Below are 23427 nucleotides of genomic sequence, written 5' to 3'. Positions count from 1 at the left end.
CATGGTTTGCACTATCCCTCCTCTGAAGGCTCCACTGTAACCCTTCCTTAATCGTGACTGGACTGCTGAAGACTGTTTGACATTTCAGATCCCATATTTGTGATGCATCCGAGGGTTGATTCAAAAATCAGATCAGGCTGAAATTAGAGTTTTTATTTCTCTTGGTGTAGATCTACGATTCATTCAAACCGGATTTAAATTGGCAATTGATTTCATGTGGAATAAAAAAAAAAAATCTGTACGGCGTGGAAACTAGTGTGTCCCTTCAAAATAAAAGCACTAATTGCAGATAATGACGCATTCTCTTCTGGTTTATGAATTGGATTTTAATTTGAAAGCCCCCGACATGAGTAATTTCCGAGAATGCCACTAACTTCACGTAGAGCCAGCCACAGACACGCCGCCGTGAGTGTGGAGCGTGTGTCAGGGTGGATGTGCGCGTCTGTGTGAGTGCGCGCGTATGTGTAAACACAGCTCGGAAGGATCAGGTTAGGAGCGCAAGGGGCCAGGGATTGACTAGGGCCGCTGCAGGGATCACTCGCTTCGCTCAGATGAGGAGATGGCAGCCGAATCAACCCGGAGATTCACCAAAAACCTTCTGAAACCGGGGAGCGCGGCCGAGATACGGCAGACAGCGTGCAACGCAGTCAGACACTCCATAGCGACGGTGAGTGGACCTCTGTGGATGGGAAAAAAATGTATAGAGATGTTTCTGGTGGGAAGATAGAAAAAAAAAAAAAAAAAAAAAAAAAAGCCCTATTTTGTCATAAATTGCTTGACAGAAAGTGAATTTGGGGGATCTTCCCTGGTTGCACCACTGCAGCACAGCTGTATGGAAAACCTGACATTGACATTCATGTTGCATCTTCCTGTGCAGTGGTTGAGCGCAAGCAGCAGTGCAGCAGCAGCAGCAGTGCCTGTTCACTTCTATTGATCCTGCAGTGGAAGCAGTTCAATACAGCGAAAACGAAGAAAAGCACAATGATTGATATAGTTGTTCCAATTTTTGATTAAATCATTTGTATGTATGAATGCAAATGAAGATATGAGCAAATAGAAGCTGATGTATGTATATTAGATTCAGTGCATGAAATTAATTGAATGAATCGCAGGAAATTATAGGATTATAGGTAGAGGGATGCGACATGGCAACCAGCGGTTAACATCTGCCCAGAGGTGCAAGAATAAACCATATAGGGAAACATGCAGAGTGTATAAGAAAGGAAAAGAAAAATAATAAAATGAATTCTGTTGTGCTTAATTTACGACCGATTATATTATTACGATATTATACTAGGAAATGGGATAGATACGCTGTGGTGGGTGTGTCGCGCTTCTTAAAGAAAGGCTTTGATTGACAGATAACATTGTGGGAGGAGGGGTGATGCTGAAAAAATAGGACCCTGTCATGCAAGGGGAAAAGAGAAAGGAATTTGTGTTTTTGATGGTTTTATTATAATTTATCTAATGGGAAGGGGGGGTAAAAAGGATCCTGCATTTTGTTGTGAGCGTTTCCAGTCTGCAGGGATTAGCATAGAGAAAAGGCCACTCTACTCCAGTCTTTTTTTACTCCTACTCCACATCCTCTTCAGTTTGGTGTTACTGTGTCAGTGGGACAGACACACACTGAGAGAGGTGGGGGATTGGTTTGGATAGTTGTATGACAGGATTTAAATAACTATCCCTTTCATGACAGATTTAGGCGATGCTACATTTCATTGTAAAAAAGACAATGTTATTTCTGTCAGAGGCTCTAAGAGGAAGAAACTCTTGCAATAAAATTGACTTTGTCAATGATTTAAATATCAGTTATCTTCAAACTAGTGCAGTCCACTGTAATATCCATTGGTATGAAAAAAACAGGATGACATTAATACACTTTCCAGATACACCAACCGAATTGGGCTTCCTTGATTTGCATGAATTAACAATGTGCTGGAAACATCCATCTGCATTATGTCCATATTGACATTACAGTTTCACAGAGTGATTGCAGATTTTTCAGCTGCATATCCATTATGCTTATATCATGTTAAATCAGATCCCAAAGGCACGGTTTGGCGATTTTTAGAGATTCTTAGAGAAGATTTTAGTGAAACCTAATGAACATCTTTGCAGTTTGGTTTTCTTCTGGGCAGAGATTTCTTTGTTTTTTAGTGTAATTGTACAGAATTTATATCAAATTATCCGTGGGACAAGTTTAATAATGATTTACATTGTTTTCAAAGGTTTTACACGGAGTATGTAAATGTGTCAGAAAAAGTACCATATTTTAACCACAACTAATGCTTGTTTTCATGATAAATCTTATAAAACAGAAGAAAACTAGATACTTACAGTCAAATATTCTTCAACTTTCAAGTTTTGCTATCCTATTTTCGATTGAGCCGTTTTATCTATTTATTTTTAAGGTATGACTTGGCATCTTAAAGGTATTTCAACTATTAAAATAAATGTAATTAATTGAAATATAATGTTGACTTTTAAATGATAAAAAATAAGCACAAAACCAACAGAAGCATTATGCATTTTCATGCCCCTCATATATGCTGAAAGCCCTTTAAAAATGTTCTGTTCTTATATCTGTCGCGACTGTACATTGTGAATTAGCTTGAAATGAATATAGACCATGTTAATTAGGTATCATTCTGGTACATGTTCAAAAGATACCTGTTGTTGAAGAATTTCTAATATTCTATAGATTGTATGGGTTTCTTATTTACCTCTCGTAAAATATGGATAAATGAAGTTATTTTTATGTATATAAAGTTATTGTTGCATCTTTAATCAAACCTCCTAGTGTCAAAAAGAGTGATTTAATTATTAAAAGAGGAAACTGAAGTGGAAACATCTACTGTGTTTCTCTTTCAAAGCAGTGAACAAAACGTTTTCTTATTTTTTGGCTAAAGACTTAATAATACTTATTAATAATAATCTCATTTCTATCTTCTGCCTTAAAATGGATGATGATTAAAAAAAGACCACCCTCAAAGTACAATATCCTCTGCACATAGCTGTAGAGATAGGCATGGAGCTAAGATTAAGTAGAGGCGTGTCTTTAGAACTGCGTACCCTAAACACAGACTTTGGTTAAGTGTGCATGTAAATCTCCAGAAGTGTTGTATGCACGTGTGGAATGCTTTTGGAGTGTGCAAACGGCCGTCCTTTGTTAGTGAAAGAAAGCAGGTCAGCAGAAACAGACCCTATGGCATAAGATTCACTGAAGCGTGAATACTCACTCTCCCACTGACCTCGTCCTGTCTCGCTTTTCATCCTTGCCAGCTTTATTCACTCATTTAATATTAGTCCCTCTTTCCCTTGCTGGCTTTCCTCACCTTTTCTCTGGACCTTATTCCTACATGTCTTACTTACATGTGGAACCTTGTTTACTCTCTATGACCTCACATAATGTCAGTCATTGAGAATTCGAGTGAAAGTGCGTTTCACCCAACAAAATACCTTCAAAAATCCCACTGGTAAAAGTTGAATTTTTCCTCAGATGAGCAGCTCTGTAAAAGTAATCAATGCTTTCAGAGTGTTTAGCAAAGTGGTCAGCCCACCCATCCCCAAATATGCAGAGTTGGAAGGAGTAGCTTCATTGAGCCATAGATTTACAGATCTTAGTAGAGAATGTCTACAGTAGAGCTAGTCTACATCAGTTACTCAATAAAGAAATTAAGAAAATGAAATATGTTGTTCGGAGAAAGAAATGAGATAGTTGTTAAATGGAACAGTCCTCAAGGGCAGCAATTTAAACTACCTAACAAGAAATGCTCTTGTATCTTGAAGCACTAAGTGGATTTATTATGGCGCTCAGCTGAACTGACCAGCACAGCAGTGTACACACAAGTGTCATTCTTATGACTGGCTGCCCTGTGGGGCAAGGCACATGTCGTACCATGCCTCCATGCTACCATCCTCGACAGTCGCTTGGCAATAGACTAGGGTTCTCATGCACCCTGGGATCACTGCAACTCATGATGTGTTTAACCAACAGAACAAGGGCAAGGGTGCTGTGCATGTAGTCATTCTCACACATTAGTCTATATATATATATATATATATTCTTTTTAAATAAATATCAGTAATAAATATCATGCATTGTCTTTGGCATCCCTTATGTTACTATGGCAGCACAAGCCTCAAAGCTGGTCCCCATACTGGTAATCATCTGTGCCAAATTAATCCTGGATTTTTATTACAAGTGTATTTTATTCAGCTTTAAATACAATTTTTGATACAATCATTATATAGGCCTATCTCCTAATGTGCCTCATCAGACTAAACCTTTTTTGACTGCCCAGGATAACTTTGTGTAATTTAGTCATTTTAAAACCTGACAAACAAAGTTTATATGTGGGGTTCTATAGGGCTCCATTCTTGGGCCACAGCTATTTTATATCAATGCTTCCCAAATATTAAAGTGCAAAGCATTTTACAACATCTTCCACAGGATGTATGCTGTTGACCTAACTGCCTTTAAGTTAAAGGAAGTGTGGAGGATTTTTGAAGATTTTTTAAAAGACCCACCCTCTCCATTTAAAAAAAGAAATGCACAACCCTGTCCCCGCTCTCTCTCGAGAGAACGCCCATTAAACAATTGCCAGAGCAAGCACAAGAAAAAGAAAAAGGGAAAAAAAAAGAAAACATCCCCCACTCTATCTTTCAGAATTATCATTATATATTATATCAGTTTTAAGGAATCTTTAGTGCAGAAAAAGAAGAAATCATTGATTTGATCCTAGGTTATTAATTTACACTCAACTAAACCGAGTAAAACTCAAAACCACAGAAAATGCAAAAAATGCAGGTGTTCTAGATTCAGAATAACATTTTAATTATATACATAAAGTCTACCAAAAATTTGTAAACATTCATCTTAAAACATTGAAAGAAGACATTACTTTGCTCCAACAGGACTAAATATGTCGTTACAATTTCATAATAAAAGTGAGTCTTTCTACTGCTACAGAGCCCACTACTGCAAGTCAAACTTGAAGACAGAATTGGCAGAAGTGTTATGCCGAATGTCCATCCTGATTCAACAGGATCTAGTTAAATATTATGCACTTCTCCGTATATATCCTATTCTCCAAGTGGATTCTTAGCATCTTAAGAATTCTCTCTCTCTCTAAAAATTTGCATACATCCTAAAGACTTATGGGTAAAATACAAAATCACTTTGAACTATAGTACTTACTCAGCTCTTGACCTAACCTTAATGACCAGCAGCCTTTTGAATAGTTTTACTTAAGTATGGTCCCATCATTTCATTAAAACTATACAACTTATAAAACTATTATTTAGGTTTAGGAAAAGCACATCCATTTTTTTTTTTTTTTATTGTTTGTCTGTTTTCTTGAAAGCAGCACAAGGTTTAAATACCAAAAGTATTTTTATTTCTACCAAATTCCATCCCTGTTGTGCCTGTATGTTGTTATATCTGATGTTTTCAAGTGAAAACTGTTTATCAGTACTATATTAGACAAATTACCATTTTGAACGATTTGAGTTGTTTGGTGCCTTGACACGACAGTTGTTTTAAATATTTGCTAAATAAACAGAATTATGTTTCAAGTTGAACCTGGGTGAGTTTTATTTAAATAATTTTGTCACCCCTTCCAAAATTGTATTTTTATTTCACAATTTTAAGAACTGACTCATTTAGGAACTGTCTGAAAGTGCTTTAAAGGTTTCAGGGCAGATACAACTTAAATGATTATAGTTGTATTGTCATGTTACTTTTGATTAATTGAACTATTCAGAAAAGCCTTAAAACTGAAGACACAAGCTCACTTTGTAAGTTGCAGAATTCCAAAATCAGGTTGAATGAGATGTTCTTTTTCTTCCAAAGCTTGAACCGGAAGCTGCAGAATACATCCAGACATCTTCATATTTTATCACCTGTCCTTGAACATATTCTTTTAATTCTGTGTCTGCTCTTTCCTATGCTAACAGAATTAATAAATGACCAATATTTAAAAATGTTTTAGAAATATTGCATTTTACTTAATTTATCTGTGTGTTTTCATTGTCTCCTGAGCCACTTGCTTTATGTGTGTTTCCTTGTTTTTAGTTGTAATACCCTAACTAAGCTTGCCTGTTTCCTGGAGCTAAAATGTGGGTTGCCTACTGTGACATGCACATTTGTTGTAGTTGGGGTCTCTCTTGCCAGACATTTTCCAGTGATATGTTGTGGCTGTCTGTGGTTAAAGGGACCTGCTGCCGTCTCACTCTGCTTCCTCTGCATGACACTTTGTGTTGACCGCCTGGGGTGCATCGTATGTAACAGCTCATTGGTCTATTTATTCAGTGCACAAAGTGGTTTACGTGCATTTTTTTCTGTGTCTGTCTGTGTCATAGTTGTATTTAGAACATTTCTGGTTTTACATACACATTAAGAGTTTCAACTTGCTTTAGATCTGTGTTGAGCTTGATTCACCGCAGTGTGCTGTGGTGCTTAAACAAGAGAGATGTCAATGCGATCTTTGATTTGGTTTGAGCAGCGTGCAGAATCGGTTATTAAAACCCCTGCCTCATGTCTGCTTGGCCAGTTTATCATCCTTAAAATCAATTGTGTCACAGGGCAGACACCAGTTTTTCAGGCTGAGGGGGTGGGAGTCTAACAGGAAGCATTTCAGATGTTTTTCCGTTCATCATTTTTAATCTTCTACAGCGCTTCTCTACTCTCCTCCACTATGGTTCTGGTTATTATGAAATTGGGTCTTGAATCTTATTACACTGTAACTCTTTTCCATTGCACCTCTACCCAGCCCCCTTAATTAGCTCTTTGAACACCTATTTTATTTGTCCATTATATCTGATTCTTTGTTTTAACAGCCACAATTCCTAAATAAGATGCCCAAAAACATAGATTTTATTCATTTCCTGCACAGATCCCTGCTCTTTATGTCAAACATATTATCTAAACATAGTTTTTAAAAATGGAGACGGAAAGCCTTTAACTGATGATGTCTCAGACATCAACAGTTTTTATCGTATCAGAGACCAAGACTGTGATGAGCGGAAACCCAGGAAGAAAATTATGGGAAAATGGATGAAAGAGGAAGAAAGATATTCAGTATCTCACTCATCTTTGACTGGGACTCTGATGATGATAGCTTCTCTAAACACTCCGTAATAGGTTTGTTCTTAAACTGTGTGTGTAATTGTCTTGATGTAATTGCACATTTTGATGTTTATGTGGTCCTAAGAAAGGATTGGATGTAAGCAAGGAGAAGAAATTCATATGTCTATTCTCAAGCTTCTTGTTTGAGCACAAAGATTTCTCTGAATTGATTTGATTAGCAATGAACACATAACCTTTGCAGTGTCAAGTAATTACATACACAGCCTTAGAACCATAACAAACTGTTATGTTGTGCATATGGCTAGGGAACGCCAAAGTGAAATAGATAGCTACTTAAATAACTAATACACAAATTAATGCAAATAAAATTCACAGCTTATCATTATGAAATAGATTTCAAAATAATAAAAATAATCATTTCATTTGACATTTTATCCCAGTAACATACATTTTTGTTTAGGCATCTTTATTTTAATTACAGCAGTGTTTATTTCAAAATGTAACTTTCTTGATGTTGCTTTTATTTCAGGATGTTTTTCCCCATCACTTTTTTATTTCATCAGCTATAATAGTTGAGATTAACCAACTCCAGTTCCACCACTTTGCCACATGAATGCTGAAAACACTGTAACATTTGTCACTCCTGAAACCCAAATCTTCTTTTTCTACCACAGCATCATCAGTTTTTACATCAGAAAGAGTTATTAAGCATGACAATGGTTTAAAAAGTGCAATTATAGCGACTCAAAATAGTATCTTCTGACTTTGTATGGGTTGTGGCAGCCTAGACACTCTGGCTCCTTGAGCAAGACCCTTATCCCCAAACTGCTCCCTAGGCACCTCACAATGGCAGCCCAATGGGGTGGGTTAAATGCAGAGAGTACATTTCTTTGCTTTGTACTTGTGACAGTGTAATGACAACAAAAAGTTGTAAAAGAAAAAAAAATAGCCACCCAGTGATAATTTCTTTATAACAATCAAGTAGCTGTTTGATATCAGTCAATAGGGGTTCAGGTCCAACCCACTGCTGGTGATTGGCCAACTAAATCATTCATTTGGAAAACATCTTTAAAAAAATAAAAGCTGACATTTTAAAAGCTAATTTTCAAACAATAAATAGATTAGAATTAATTAAAAATGCCTCCATGGTTATTTCAGTAATTGGGATAGATGATCAAATTAGATGATTCTTTATATTATGTAATCTATTTTATAATAATGAGATGAGCATTTTACTTACATTCAGCTGTTCCATAATTTCATGGCTACATTTAATATCCGTGTATTATTTATTCAAATGGGTAATAGTTTTTAGCCTGGGTGCCAGTCCGAACTTAGTCCCGCCCACAAGGTTTGAGTTCGGGGAAGTTCGGTCTGGCTCTGCTCCATAGTAGCGCGAGTATTAAAGCCCACTGTCAGGCGATCCAATCAAATTGTCAGGGCGGGCTTTATACGATGATGGACAGATGATCAAGAGTAACGTTATCAACCACGTGACCAAAGCGCGCTTGGGTGACAACAATATTGGCTGCCGCTGGAGAGTTTGGGTGAGTATATTCTGCTATTAGGTCTGTTCTAGAAGATATCGACAGCAAATTAATTTTAAAAGAGGAACAGAGAAACGCGATCAAGTCTCATCTTCTTATTCTAGGCGTGAAACTGCACGCTTTGATTTTTGTGGACAACAACTATGCCTCGCTTAAGATACGTCACGCACTCCATCCAATTGAGTACAGAGGCATTTTTTTCCTGGTTCGTTCAAAACACGCCCCATAATCATAGCTCTATGGAGCAGTATCAGACTCATATTCTGACTAGAATTGAGTCGGACTACGTCAGGCTAAATAGTTTTAGCCTTAACTTATTAATTTATGTAGTTTGGAACATTTATGTCCTAGAAGTGCTTTGTTTAAAGGTACATAGTCACGTTATTGGACATCTTTTAAATTTGGCTGCCAGTAACTCACTCTGGTTGCATGAACAATGTTTTGAAAGATTACCGTTTCCTGCTCCCGTATTATTTGTTGTTTTTGTGTTTTGTACTTTTCTTTTTCGCTCAACTCGTCGTCTCCCACTTTATCCGGAACCGGGTCGCGAGGGCAGCAGACTAAGCAGAGACTCCCAGACTTCCCTCTCCGCAGACACCTCCTCCAGCTCTGTTGGGGGAAGCCCTAGGCGCTCCCAGGCCAGCAGAGAGACATAGTCTCTCCAGCGTGTCCTGGGTCGTCCCCTGGGCCTAAAGTGGCTCAATTTCGCTCAATTTGTTCATAAATAAAACCCTAGTCTAAGAGGCCAAGCCATATAGCACCTCCCAGCGAAGTGTAAAGATAATGAAGACCAAGATCCAGTGTTTAATTTCAAGAGGGATATAACTCAAATACTGTTAGAAATTTGGTATGATTATTTGTGACACTGAAGTGGAAACCATAACCCACAAACCTAATATCTAACTCTACCCTACAACTGCTGAACCTTTAAAATGTGGCTGCTGTCATGATTTTATCTAAGGCTCGGACCCACATGCAGTGAAGCCAAACAGAGAGACACAGAGTAAAGGTTCAACGGGTTTTATTGAAGAGTATTTTGAGTTTGGTGCAGAGTTCCTCCGAACTCTGCTCGGCCGGGAACTGGAAGACGAGGAGAAGACAGGCTGTTAGATTCAGGCTCAGTGGGAAATTGGAGTTGTTAATCTTGAAGGAGAGGATTTGTGGCCACTCACGTTTCCAGAGAGGAAGAGACACTTAGACTCCAGTCTGTGTGTTGGTCTTCCAGAGATTGTTTGATTTGGTGGAGGGTGGAACAGGGTTTACCCAGAACTCGGACAGAGTGGAATGATGCAGCCGCTGGTTGCAACTCAGTTTTCTTGTGGTACTTGAACGGGTAGTGGTGAAGATGATTTCCTTACTCAGAGAGTGATCAGTAAAACTCAATGTGATCTCAGCTTTGCTAGAGTACAAAAACTCAAAATGCAAAGACTCAGATTAGACTCAGAATAAACAAGGCTTAGCTAGAGTACCCCAAACTGGCAAATACTCTGGCGTCGAAGTAATGGCAACCAGCAGCTTAAGAGCAGTCCGGTGATGAGGTAACCGTTTGCAGGTGTGTGAGAAGGCGAACCGGAGCCAGGCGCCTCCTGGTGGAGGAAGGGAGAACACAAAAGACAACACAAACAGACAGACACAAAACTGGGATCCTGACAGCTGCAAAGTTAATGGATGCTAAATACTAGTGATAGCAATGTCATTTCAAGTCTGTACAGCTCGACAAGAATATAAACGTATAGATAGATTTAATAATTATTAACTTGAGGCTGTGTCCCTCAAAATATCCCTTTTGATTCAAAAGGACTATCGAAATACTATAATAACAAATTCAGAGAATCAAAGGTTCTCTTGAAAGACAGAACACCCCAAACCAAAGCTGAGCAGCGTTGGTTTGTGGTTCACGGCAGAGAGGACTGCCTGGACTCTTGCTCTACAGGAACCAAACAACAACTAGACAAACACACGGCACAGCACAATGCAGCCAGAAGCTCTGGGCGAGATTCACCTGTACATATACTCCTCAAGAGCACAGGGCACACATATGATGACAAACATGTTTGGATCTAGGATAGAGAAAGCAGATGGTTTTAAAAGAGTTGGAGTGAAGAAAATCCTCTTTGTTAAAAGAGAAAATCTTTTAAGCATATGTAACTCTATATTGGAACTCATTCAAAGAGTTTACACAAGCCTGCTCATCATTATTCATATTACCAAACACAAAAACCCATAAAGAAAACAGACTCCAACAACTCAAAAGAAACAACAGGAATGTCATTGATTGGTGTCTTACTTGGGGTCCTCTGAGAACGACGGGCGTCCAAGAGCTTAAAATCATCAGTGCTCCAACTACAAATTGCTCTAGCGCAAGCCTACACAATTGAGAAAGACTCCAGCATAGGTGTCGAAACTTTGTCAAGTTGCCTCTGATTCAAGCCTGCTTTGTGGTTGCAATGAGAATTTGGACAGGCATCTCTTAGTTTGTTCCTGTGTTTTTTCCCCCTGTACATCATATCTCCCTCGTCCAAAAAAGTCATTTAATTGGCTGCTTCCGTGCCAGTATTCATCAGCTTTGTAGACATCTTCATGTCTCCTTAATTGTTTTATTATTCATATGCCTCAAGAACTTTACTAAGTTCTCAAAATGTACCATGTGGCTTCCGAGCCTCAGTTTATTTCGGTCCAGAGCTACTTATCATGACAGTTGCAATATTAACTAAGATCTGATTTTACTAGCTCAGTAGATTTTAAAAAATAATTCCAAATTATACAGCTCTTTATTCTGATTAATGTGATAAACACTGAATGTGAAGTTGCATTTCTATTCAGAGTGATTACATGTTTGAAACCTTAAATGTGCTTTAGTCAGGAGACATTTCATTACATTTCAATTCAAGTTTAAAATGTATCTATATGGTTGGTTTAGTAATTGTTACAAAAAAAAACACCATAGTGTTGCATGTCATTAACATCAGAATTACGCATAAAATCCATTGTTAATCTTCCCACATCATTGATTCCTAAATTATATAGGTGGACAAATTCAGCGTAGAGTTCCTGTTGTTAGACAGCCAATTGCTGGTGATCAAATTCAGTTGATCATGTTTCCACTTGGTGATTACATTGAACCATTGCAATGCTGAGGAAATAAAATAATACATAAAAGCAAATTAGAGTAACTGTGTGGACACTTCAACTGTCAAGTAGATATGTTGAAAAGCATGATCTGGGCTTCTGTTGTAGCTTTACGGAACATATGTAAAACACAGTAAAACACTTGTTTAAGAGCAAATCAAGCTCAAGAACGCAAGTGTAGCTTGCTGCAACAGTTGAGTTTGGCTGAGTCAGTGAAGTGTCATGCAATGGCAAAAGAAGCAACACCTGAGCAAAACTGAAACTCTGTGGTGGAGATTTAGTAAGCCGTGCAAACCTGTCATGTAGAAATATTAAAATGTCATACAGATGATAAGATTCAGGAAACTTCCCCTAAATGTGATAATCTTGAACCATGACGTTTCAAACAGTACTTCCACATTTTTTTAAAAATAAAGGGTGACGCCCTGAAACTCAAAAATTGCTGTTTAATATTTTCAGTTCTAAGAACTGTTAAGGTTCCCCTGCATAAGAAAGGGGACCGGAGAGTGTGTTTCAACTATAGGGGAACCACACTCCTCAGCATCCACGATAAGGCATGTGCCAGTGTGCAGGTGAGGGGAGTTCAGCTGATGGTCGAAACTCGGCTTTCAGGAGGAGCAGCATGTTTTTTTTCCTGGCTGTGGAACAGTGGACCAGTGCTGCACCCTCTGCAGTGTGGTTGAGAGTTCATGGGAGGTTGCCCAACCAGTCCACATTTACTTTGTGGACCTGGAGAAGTCATTCGACAGGGTCCCTCATGTTGCCTTGTGGGGGCTTTTCAGCTGTAGGAAGTCGGGTGTCCTTTACTAAGGGCCATCTGGTCTCTATGCAAGTGGAGCAGGAGCCTGTCCGCATTGCCGGCATTAAGTCGGACCTATTCCAATTGCACATTGGACTTCGACAGGGCTGCCTACTGTCACCGGTCCTGTTCATAACGTTTATGGACAGAATTTCTAGGTGTAGCGAATTGACAGAGGGGGACTGGTTTAGGGTCCGGTGGATCTCATCCAAGCTTTTCGAGGATGATGTAGTTCTGCTGGCTCCCTCCTGTCAAGACCTACAGCAGACACTTTGGTAATTTAATGCAGAGTATGAAGTTACCCGGGATGAGAGCTCCTCGAAGCCTGAGGCCATGGTTCTCGGGCGGAAAAAGGTGGCCTGTCCCATTCAGTTTGGAGGAGAGTTCCTCCCCCAAGTGGAGGAGTTTAAGTAACTTTGGGTCCTGTTCACAAGCTAGGGGAGAATCGAGAGGTCGACAGATGGATCGGTGTGGCTGCTGCTATAATACGGCTGCTGCACCAGGGTGTTGTGGTGAAAAGAGAACTGAGCGAAAATGCAAAGCTTTAAGGCTCGGTCTTCATTTCTACCCTCACTTATGGTCATGAAATCTGGATCATGACTGAAAGAACAAGATCCCAGATACAAGCAGCCGAAATGGGCGCTTCCTTAGAGATTGGGGGTGGAGCTCAGTCATTTGGAGGGGCTTGGAGCTCGGAGCTTCACATAGAAAGGAGTCAACTCAGGTGAGGTCAGGTGGCTCTGGCATATTTTTCAGATGCCACCTGAACGCCTCACTTGCAAGGTATTCCAGGCATGTCACACAGCGAGGAGGCCCATTCGAAGACCCAGGACATACTGGAGTAACTTCATCTCTTGGCTAGCCTGGTAGCACCTCGGCTTCCTCGGTATTAGAGGGGTAATACTAGTGTTAATATCCTGTTGAAACACCAACAGTTTGCAAGTCTCAACAACTACTCTTTATTTGAAAGTTCACAGAGGTTATAAATTTGTGTGTAAACCACCATCTTCATTAACTAATTACCTCTGCCAGTTCCATTGGCAGTGATGCAGACCCTGAGCTTGATGCTACCATCACCATGCTTGATAGCTCATCCGGTTTGTGTAGGTCTTAAAACCTCACATTGTATTCTGCAGACATCCTCCTGGACTTTATTAGCAAATAATGTATCTTCCTGTTTATTATTAACAGGATGGTACTGAATACTTTGAATGCTTGATTAAAAATGTTTGAAATTATAACTGACAAAAATACCTTCTAAAATTTCCCAATTATTTATCTTCCTAAATGGAAATATGTTGTGTGTTAAATTATTTTCTTATATTTTAATTTTGTATAATGAATTCTGTGAATTACAGATATTATACTCTTGGTAAGATTTCAGATTAAATGGGGCTGCTTAAGTCATTTAAGTTCACACTTGTTGCAACATGCAGCCTTGTAATTATCATGTCAATGTAATTAATATTAAGACATTATAACATCTTGTAGTGTTATTTATAAAAAATAATTGAAATCAGCAGATCAGCCATTTTTAGGACCATCAGTCAACTAGAAGCTCTAATTGATGAACCCCTATGTAAAGTCTGTGTTCAGGCAAATATTGCACTTATATTTGGCATATGGAAAATTAATTTCATACAATTGAGATTAGGTAATCACACAGGCATTGAATTCCATACAACCGTAGTTTTGTGGTTTGGATGGAATTGAAGTTTTAAAGGAATTGTAAAGAAAGTAGACAAAGACGCATTTATAGTTTTCTTTTTTTTTTTTTGGTAATGGACATTTTCATCCTAAACTGAAGGGGGTAAAATAAACTGGCCCCATGTAGTTTAAAGGATGTCTAAAGAACTGCTATTCAAAATAGGTTTTTGAGAAGTATTAGCTGATTATTTAAAGCTATTGGTGTGTGTCAATATTCAATGTATTGCAAAGTTTCCTGTCAATTGCAACTCGCATCTCATGTTGAGATATAGAGGCACTGTGCAACACCCGCCTCACTGATGCATATTTTATATCAAACTCCATAGCGAGTGTTTAACCAAAATCTTGAGGTTTTAACCTCACAGATGCTGTTTGTGCATGCTCAAGACTGTGTGAGAGGGGATATCTGTTTTGCTCTTTCCCTAACTGCATGCATGCTGTAACCGTGAACTACAGCTAATTTTCTTTTTCTACATCATCACATTAAGAGATACCGCACACTAACACAATATTTTTTCCATTATGTTGTAATTAGGTTAATTACATATTTTAATGCAAATCTTAGTGGAGGTAACTGCTTTATACTTTACACTTGTGTAGACAGTGTTCTGTCTGGAGCAGGAGGAACTTGCACTGCCAGGCCATGATGTGTGATGGTGCTGATATTCTAAATGACTCATTCGCAAAGGGCAGTGACATAAAAGCAGAAAAGAAGCTACTGCCTGAGCCTGTCACTATTAGCACTGTCTCTGACTGAATTACTCCTCTGTTTGAGTACTGCATGATGGACTACACAGTATAACTGTGCTAAAGTAAACACGGGAAATACTTTTTAAAAAATATGTTACTTTGAAATATTGTATTTCCATTCGCTGGGTTGAAATTGAAGAAGAAAAAGAGACATTTTTGTTTGATCTACGTGGGAAAAGTAGAGTGAATATGTGTGTCTGCCAGTATAGCAGTTCCTTTGAAAGGTCACATGAGCAGATGAATGACATGAACTGAGAGAGGTCCTCGGGGTTTCAGGCATTGTGCTGACGTACGTTCACAATGGGCTCTTTGGGCAAGCCTTCAGAGCCAGTGAACGCCTTCATTTATATGTAACCAGCAAGACTTTGCATCTGTAAAGAGTTTTTGCAAAAGAACGTTCAGCTTCAAACATCCTGCCACATACTTTATCGGGCTGCAGTATGCACTTGTCCATGCACACTCTTTTCACAGTTACGGTGAAACCATGGCTGGGCTGGTCCTGAAGGTCCACTTCACATACTGGACTAAGAATAGTTCAGTGACTGTGCAAGTGAATCGAAGTCTTGTCCCTCTCCCTCATCCTGCATTCCAGAGTAAGAAGGCTGAATATGCTCCTGCCATCGCTGCCTGACCCTGATGCTTTGCAAAAACCTTGCAAAGTCATTCCAGGTCACGTTCACAGCAGCTGAATAAGAGCTGAGTATTATTACAGGGCGAGAAGTAATCTGTACAGGAGGAATCTATTATGCTGAAGGTTACTCAAATACGTTTGTAGGTAAATCTGTAAATTCAATTAAATACAATGTTTTAATTTGAAGCCTAGAATCCCTTAAGAGATTCTGGTTTGTATTTTGTTTCCAGGATGAAATTTTTCAACATGTGTGAGTTTGTATCCTCAATAGTAGGAATGTCTTACACAATTTGGCAACAGAAAAAAAAAAAATAAAATTGTGTTCATCATTTGCACTGTGCAAATATATCTGCAAGGATGTGGATGCTTAGTCTTATTAAGTCTTGATCTGGGATCATTAATTGCTATATTGTATTGGAAACTTGAAAAAAAGGGAAAATATTAAACAAATAATTCAAAATTAACTTGGATACCAGATGCAGCCTGACCATTTTTTGATCATTATACTACAGTGGGAAATGGGTTAATTAGACTTGATTGAATAATTGTTGAGAGTCCATGGTGACATAAATGTAAAATTTTTCCCCTATTGTTTATGATTTAATTTCTAAGTGTTTGTTTTGCTGTCATTTCTGTTATTAAAAAAAAACATTTGTTACTGTTAATCTTTGACAATTACAAGGATTTTCTTACTTTGATGACAAAAGTAATCAGAAATGCAGAAAAAAAGAAAAATACTTTATTGGATGTTTGATGACCTTTATAAAAGGGCCCCAGTTTTACTGAATACTGAAACAAAAGATATTTGTGCATATATAGATAACAATTTATATATGGTAAAAAAATATTTGTTTTGTTTTTCATAATTTGTAGGGTCTTTTGTTTTGTTTTTGTTTTTTGTGGTCCATTTGCAGATTTATACCAGGAGGTTTGAATGGTGACAATGTTTGTGTGTTTGTTAATTTAAAAATACTGCTAGAATTTAGCTTGTAGAGATGAGTAACATTTAAAACTTAAATCTGTGCCCATGCAAAATGTAAACTGCGTCTGGGCCCGTGTTCTCAATATTTTTGGGGTTTATGACGGGACAAGCGTAACAGGGGAGGAGATAAAGGGGAAACAGTAAAGCATCTTTATTCATATTTAAACCACATGAGGAAAAGTCTTCAATGCAGCGGCGTCCTCAGCATGAACTAGGACCCTAGGGAGAAGGAGCAGAGCTGAGTGGGCGTCTGCTTAGTAGATACAACTGGTGTGGAGTTTATGCTGAGGTTACATGTAGGCTTTGTGTAGGTGTCATACGTGGGAGTCCTGACTGAATGATTAATACAAAATTAAGCATTAAAATAGGCTTTTTGTTTCAGCAAGGATTGGAGTCTGTAAAGCTGTTCTCCATATAGATATAGTTGACCTTTTGGGTTGGTATTTATTTCTGGCTTGAAAATATAACTGAATATTGGCATAGTCTCATGTTTGTAAAATATATCAAGATCAAATTTAGGACTCGGTTTTAAAATTATGTTTTAAAAGAAAGAAAGAATGAATAGAGAAAATGCTTTGAGGAAAAGCTTTATTTGTGTTCATGAAAAGGAAAGGTTAGCGATAAAAAAAAAAAACTTTTAAAACATGCTAGTGGAACAGGCTCACTTCTGTATACATGTCACAGATAGAATTTATTTAAAATAAGGAGTCAATAACAGGGGTAAGAGTAAAAGATCATAGTCACCATGCTAGCCTGGTGTTTATTATGGTCTGTTTCAGGGATGAAGAATCATATTAAAGACAAAGCTGCTCTAATTTTGCCATATTATTACTTCTGATACCATCTTATTAAATGAGCTGATGCTTTATTACTGTTCACTAAAACCAAGCATTTGTTTTTGCAACCAAAATTATGTTTGCTATGTTTGCCAAAGAAACTGGCCATTACAACAAAATTATCTTCATTATTTTTAATTAGCTCTAGTGAATATTTAAAGTGTTTCACAACAGCATTAATATTGTTTCGATTTCTCCACATATTCTCTGAAAATGAACCCAAATTATTTGAATGGGATTGTTTTTGGTAGACCAACAAAATGTAGTGCAGGTTTGTAAAGTGGAGTAAAAGTTATATTATGGTTTATAATAAAACAATCTTAAAGAATTGTAGGAGATACGGTCGTATTCAGTGTCTTTTTGGTTGAACCTAGTTTCACCACAGTTTCAGCTACAATTTGGTATCGTTTTATTAAGTGTTCATTTCCTTTGTTATATTTTTTCTGAAAAACTGTCATTTGGGTGACTTGTAAAGGTGTATTATTTGATGGTACTGTAGTAAAGAGCCTGAATATATAAATTACCACACTTTTTTGTTTCGATTGTTTCAATTTCAATAAACAACAAATATTATAACATATATTCCAGTGATGGCTAATTACCACATCTGGTCTGTTACATACAATAAATTCCCAAATGAACCACATTTATGTAATGTTACAAAGTTTGAAAATGTTCAAGAGATATGAAAAGCATTGTAAAGGATGCCCGCTGTAATATTTAACTGAAGTTGTGGACCTCAGCTCTCTGAGACATGATTGGTGGGTGGGTGCGGGTGGGGGGAATGGGAAGAAGAGACATCAGGAGATGTGGAGATCTGCAGTGTGGGAGGTAGAATTACTGAAGGTTTGAGATAGTAGCTCCATGTTGCTGTTTTTATTTGTTCTGACAGGCTTTGCTTTTAGTACTTTACATGTTTTAGAACTGTTAACGATTTATTTTCTTTTTTCATGGTCTGTTTTAGATCTGTGTATTATTTCCCGTTGTGCCAATACAAAAGTCTGAAATAAGCTTTATTTTTACAGCCAAGTACAGGACAACTGACAAAAACAACCTTACAACCTTTTGTTAGGGTTGTTTTACTTGAATATAAATTATGCAATGGACAGTCTGATTTCTGAAACCTCCCTGTTACCTACTTCCTGCATCATTATCTCCCACTATTCAATTTGGTCTTATTCATTTTTCTCTGTATGCTTGTCTATCGTACTAAAAATATTTTGTTTTGTTGGTTTGCATGCAGTTTAAATTTTAATGTGCATAGGAAAATCTTACATGGTTTATTATTTGGTTGTCACTAAACAAACTTTCATTAAAATGTAGATCAAGTGGTGTTTTCCTGCTTTCAGTTAATTAAACTTTAGAGAAGCACTGGAAAGTTTTGACAATGCCCTTTGTACCTAACAGCTAATTTTAAATACCTCCCTCTCTCCTAAATTCTCCATCTCATCCTCACTCTCTCACCCCTTCCCCCAACATCCCTTCTGCCTCAGGACTTGAGCTGTAGTTAAAGACATTTTAATAGCTTCCTTTTCTAAACAAACCAACTACCATAGAACCAGATAGCATCTTGTGTATTCAGCGCCTCCTTGAGGTCATTCATTAAAATTGTGCCAGCAGAAGCAGAAAAAAGTCAGACCTTTATAAACAGTGACATATCGTCTACAGAACACTGCTGTGTTTAGCTCTCAGCACTAGATGGCATTGGCAGTGTACTGTATCTCTGCTCTTTCTGTTAACAACCAACATAAACATTGTCCCTACACTGCCTTCCTGTTTTGTCTGCGGCCTAACTGTATTACAGAAAGTCACGATTTTACTTAATAATTCTGTAGGCTAACAGTCAAGGCAACATTGATATCACTTTTGCAGCTTTCTAATCAAATTTGCAGGTAATATTTATGCAAAGTTAATTTTTTTCACGTTTGAAAAGGTGGCTTCTTTCTAAAACGCTATGATTTATGAACCTATTATGAATCAGTTGCAGAAAACATATTCTTTGCAAATAATTCAGAATAACCTTGTATCTATTTTGAGGTGGTTTGAAAGCATGCCACAATGCAAAAATAAAAATTAAGGTTCTGCAAATGTCTGCAAGTCATAACCAGAACTAACTGGTCTTGAATACAATAAGCAATGTATAAGATCACACAGAAAAATAAGGAAAATAAACCAAAAAGCATTACAGCAAGAAAGGGATCAAAATTATACAAATTGAAATAGATGTCAACTAACTAAGTGTATCAGGTAAGTTAAAAAAGGATACAAAGTTTACACCTTTTCTGCTTTCCTGTTTGTCTAAGACAGCATTCTGTGGTGATGCCTCAGTACGCTGTGGTTTTTCTTAGAACTGAGAATACTTTGAGACAATATCACCAGTGATGGGATGGTACCGGGAGCATTTGCAGGGTTTACGTCAGTTCTTTGTGATAAGTTGATATGATTTCTGCAGATGCAGTGAAAATTTTAACCCAATTTGGCCACAACAAGTTTATTTCTTGTATTTCTTCTGAATTCAAATGCTGTACTGTAGCTTACTGAATTCTTCAATGGCAGCATCCTTCATACTGTAGTTACTATGGATAAATGAGAATGTTTTCCTGAATAAACTCAGTGGAGCTCCACACCACATCAAACTATGCTGCCATGATTCAGCTTCCAGCCCCACAGGGAGTCTAACTATAGCAAAGCTAGTTGCTTACAAAGCAGTGTTTGCATGATGTTTAATGAATTGCACCTTCCTGTTTGGCCTAGTTGGATGAAGTTTTTTACTTAAAGTATGCAACCAGCAAAAACCTGCACTGTGCAAGTGTGCATTATCTTTCCTGCAGATGTAGAACATAAAGCATTTACTGTGTTGTTTTAAGGATTGCCAGCAGTGTAGCTGTCCTGCTGGAAGAGAGGGATTACAATGATGGAGGCTCCACAGCTGGAATGCATTAACGGCACACATAATGGGAGCAGTCTGCTACACACAACACCATGATGTAAATTTCTTCCGAAATTCAAGCTCACCTATCATTTAATTACAATCTCACATGTAAAACCAAGTAGCCACACATCTACATGTATATCATAAACTAAGGCAAAAAGCTACCTGTGTTTACTCAGCTTTTCCTTTTCATACAATTGAGTCCATTTTTTCTATAGGTCTTGTGATGTTTTTATTCTGGAAGTACAATGCTGTGAATTTCCCTCTGGGATTATTAAAGTATTTCTGATTTCGATTCTGTAAAAAAGTATTGGGCTTCTTGCAGATAATGTTTTGTATATCTTACTCATATGACTGCAATGGTTTGCCAGTAATCAGATACCCTGCTGGGGTAAAAGTTGATATATCCTAATGAGGAAATTCAGGCCACTGATGCTGAAACACGAAAGCTACTCAACATGCATGATGGATTGCACCCCAAATCCAGTATCCACAGACTATAGAATATAGAACAGCAGAGAAGATCATCGGGGCTCCTCTTGCCTCCATAAAATACATTTCATCCCAGTGCTGCATGTCCTGAGCCCGTAACATTATCAGTGACCCCTCACATCCCCACCATGGACTGTTCTCCCTGCTGCTCTTTGGAAATAGGCTTCGCAGCATTCAATGCAGGTCCTGCATTTGATAAGTCTCCATCAAAAGTGGCATATACCAAGGAGATCCCCATTGCCCTCAGCCAAATAATCAACAAGACTGGCTAGGGATACCAACTCAGGAATGGGACCACCATCAGTCACCTCCTCTACATGGATGACATCAAGCTGTGCACTAAGAGAGACATCAACTCACTGATCCATACCACCTGGATCTACAGCACAGACGTCGGGTTGTCATTCGGACTAGAGAAGCATGGTCAGATGGTGACTAAGAGAGGTAAGGTACTCCACATAGAGGCGCTCTCACTCCCAAAAGGATCAATAGCAGACATTAAGCCCTGTTACCAGTACCAGTACCTCGGAAACCCACAAGCAAATGGCAACCTCGAAGAGGTGACAAGGAAAGCGGCTATGGCCAAATAACTCCAACGAGTGAGGCAGGTCCTAAGAAGCCAGCTCAATGGCAAGAATAAGTCTCGGGCAATAAATAGCTATGCTCTACCAGTAATCAGATACCCTGTAGGAATAATTAGCTGGCCACAGATGTTAAAGACACGAAAGCTCCTAACCATGCAAGGAGGGTACCACCCCAAATCCAGCACCCTGAAAATTTAAGCTGGCCATAAGGTAGGTTGCCGACGACTAGTGAGCGTGAGAGCCACTATCCAGGATGAAACATCCAAGATCCTTAAGTACATGAAGGACAACGCTCCAACAGATGAAGTGCTCAGTGAATGTCGCAGAAAATGGGGATCAGAAGATGAGGATATGGAGGTTCCTTCATGGGAGGATAAGCCCCTTCACGGGATGTACCAGCGAAACATCGCTGAAGTGGCAGATATCAGGAAATCCTACCACTGCTTAGACAAAGCCAGACTGAAGAACAGCACAGAGGCACTCATCGTGGCTGCACAGGAGCAGGCCATGAGCACCAGAGCAATGGAGGCACCAGGTACAAAGAGACCCCTAAGACAATCCAGCACATAACTGCAGGGTGTAAGATGCTAGCAGGCAAAGCCTACATGGAGCGCCATAATCAAGTGGCTGGAATAGTGTACAGTAATATCTGTGCAGAGTATGGGTGGGAAACCCCATGGTCAAAGTGGGAAACACCTCCTAAGATGGTAATGAATGACTGAGCCAAGATCCTGTGGGACTTCCAGATACAGACGGACCGAAATGTTATGACAAACTATCAGGATTTTTTTTTTGATGAACCCAGAATTCTCACCAAACACACACAGAGCTAGTTTTGAAGGTTAATTGAAAGTAATGAGTTGTGGATGATGTAACCAGAGGCTGTATCGGACTAGAACTGGAGGTGTAGATGGGAGCTGGAGCTGGAGAACTGGAGAGAGTACTTGGAGATGCAGGGCTGTTGTTGAACCGAAGCAGCAGTTAGAGGGAGTTCCTTGGATGTGGTGCTGCAGAACCCACCAGGAAAGCAGCATGAAGTGAGTCCATAGAACATATGGCTGTGATGGTTCGAGATGAGCACAGAGTGAGAACCAGCTGCAGTAATCCACAGGGAAACAGAGAAACAGCAAGAGTTCCTGGAGAGACAGAGGCTGCAGTAATCCAAAGGACAACAGAGAGAGTTCTTGGTGAAGAAGATTCTGCAATAAATCCACAGGACCACAGAGAGTTTTCTAGAAGATGCTGAGCTGCTGTAAATCCCCAGGTGCAGACAAAAGAGTTCACAGGGCAGAAGGCAAAAGATCTAGCAGCGCAGCAACGGAAGCACAGAACCTGACTGACGAGGTGTTGGGTTAGTAATGATTGAAAACGAACCGACAGGGAAGAGCTAACTGAGGGAAGTTCTTGTAGAGAGGCTGGCAGGTGGAGTAAGTATTGACTAATTGGTGCTTAACCGGTGTGACTAATTGCAGAGGGAGTGGAGGCTGAACTGTGTGAGAGGAGGAGGTGCTGGAAAATAACAGGAGGTGATAGCCAGGCCAAAATTGAACCATGACACAAACAAACCGGACATTGTGGTGGTTGACATAAAGCAGAGGAAAGCCGTTGTTGGTGACATGGCAATACTAAGCGACTGCAACATCGGGAAAAAGGAACACGAGAAACTAGAGAAATACCAGGGGCTCAGAGAAGAGCTGGAGAAAACCTGATAGATCAAGGCATCAGTGGTATCCGTGGTCATTGGGGCATTCTGGGCAGTGACCTCCAAACTTGAGGAGTGGTTACAGCAGAACCCTGGAAATACATCAGACATCCTGGTCCAGAAAAGTGCGGTTCTAGGAACAGCAAAGATACTGCGCAGAACCCTCAAGCCCCCAGGCCATTGGTAGAGGAACCCAGCTTGGAGGAAGAAAATGGAGACCGTCCGCAGTGGGTGAGGAATTTGGTG

At 38.9% G+C, this 23427-nt stretch overlaps 1 protein-coding gene across 1 annotated transcript in view; it reads left to right on the top strand.

Annotated features, from left to right (window-relative positions):
• The first annotated feature begins 378 nt into the window (after nt 1-378).
• Nucleotides 379-23427, top strand: part of dock10 (dedicator of cytokinesis 10) — an 88657-nt gene continuing 65608 nt past the window's right edge. Inside the window, exon 1 of the mRNA XM_038298581.1 lies at nt 379-667. Within this exon, the coding sequence (XP_038154509.1) occupies nt 560-667 (108 nt within the window). The 5' untranslated portion in view covers nt 379-559. The remainder of the gene's footprint in view (nt 668-23427) is intronic.

This window comes from Cyprinodon tularosa, unplaced genomic scaffold (genome assembly GCF_016077235.1).
Source record: "Cyprinodon tularosa strain WSP-4 unplaced genomic scaffold, ASM1607723v1 ctg41, whole genome shotgun sequence".
NCBI classification, from domain to species: domain Eukaryota; kingdom Metazoa; phylum Chordata; class Actinopteri; order Cyprinodontiformes; family Cyprinodontidae; genus Cyprinodon; species Cyprinodon tularosa.
Note: the sequence above shows the minus strand (reverse complement) of the source record. Positions and strands in the feature narration are given on the sequence as shown.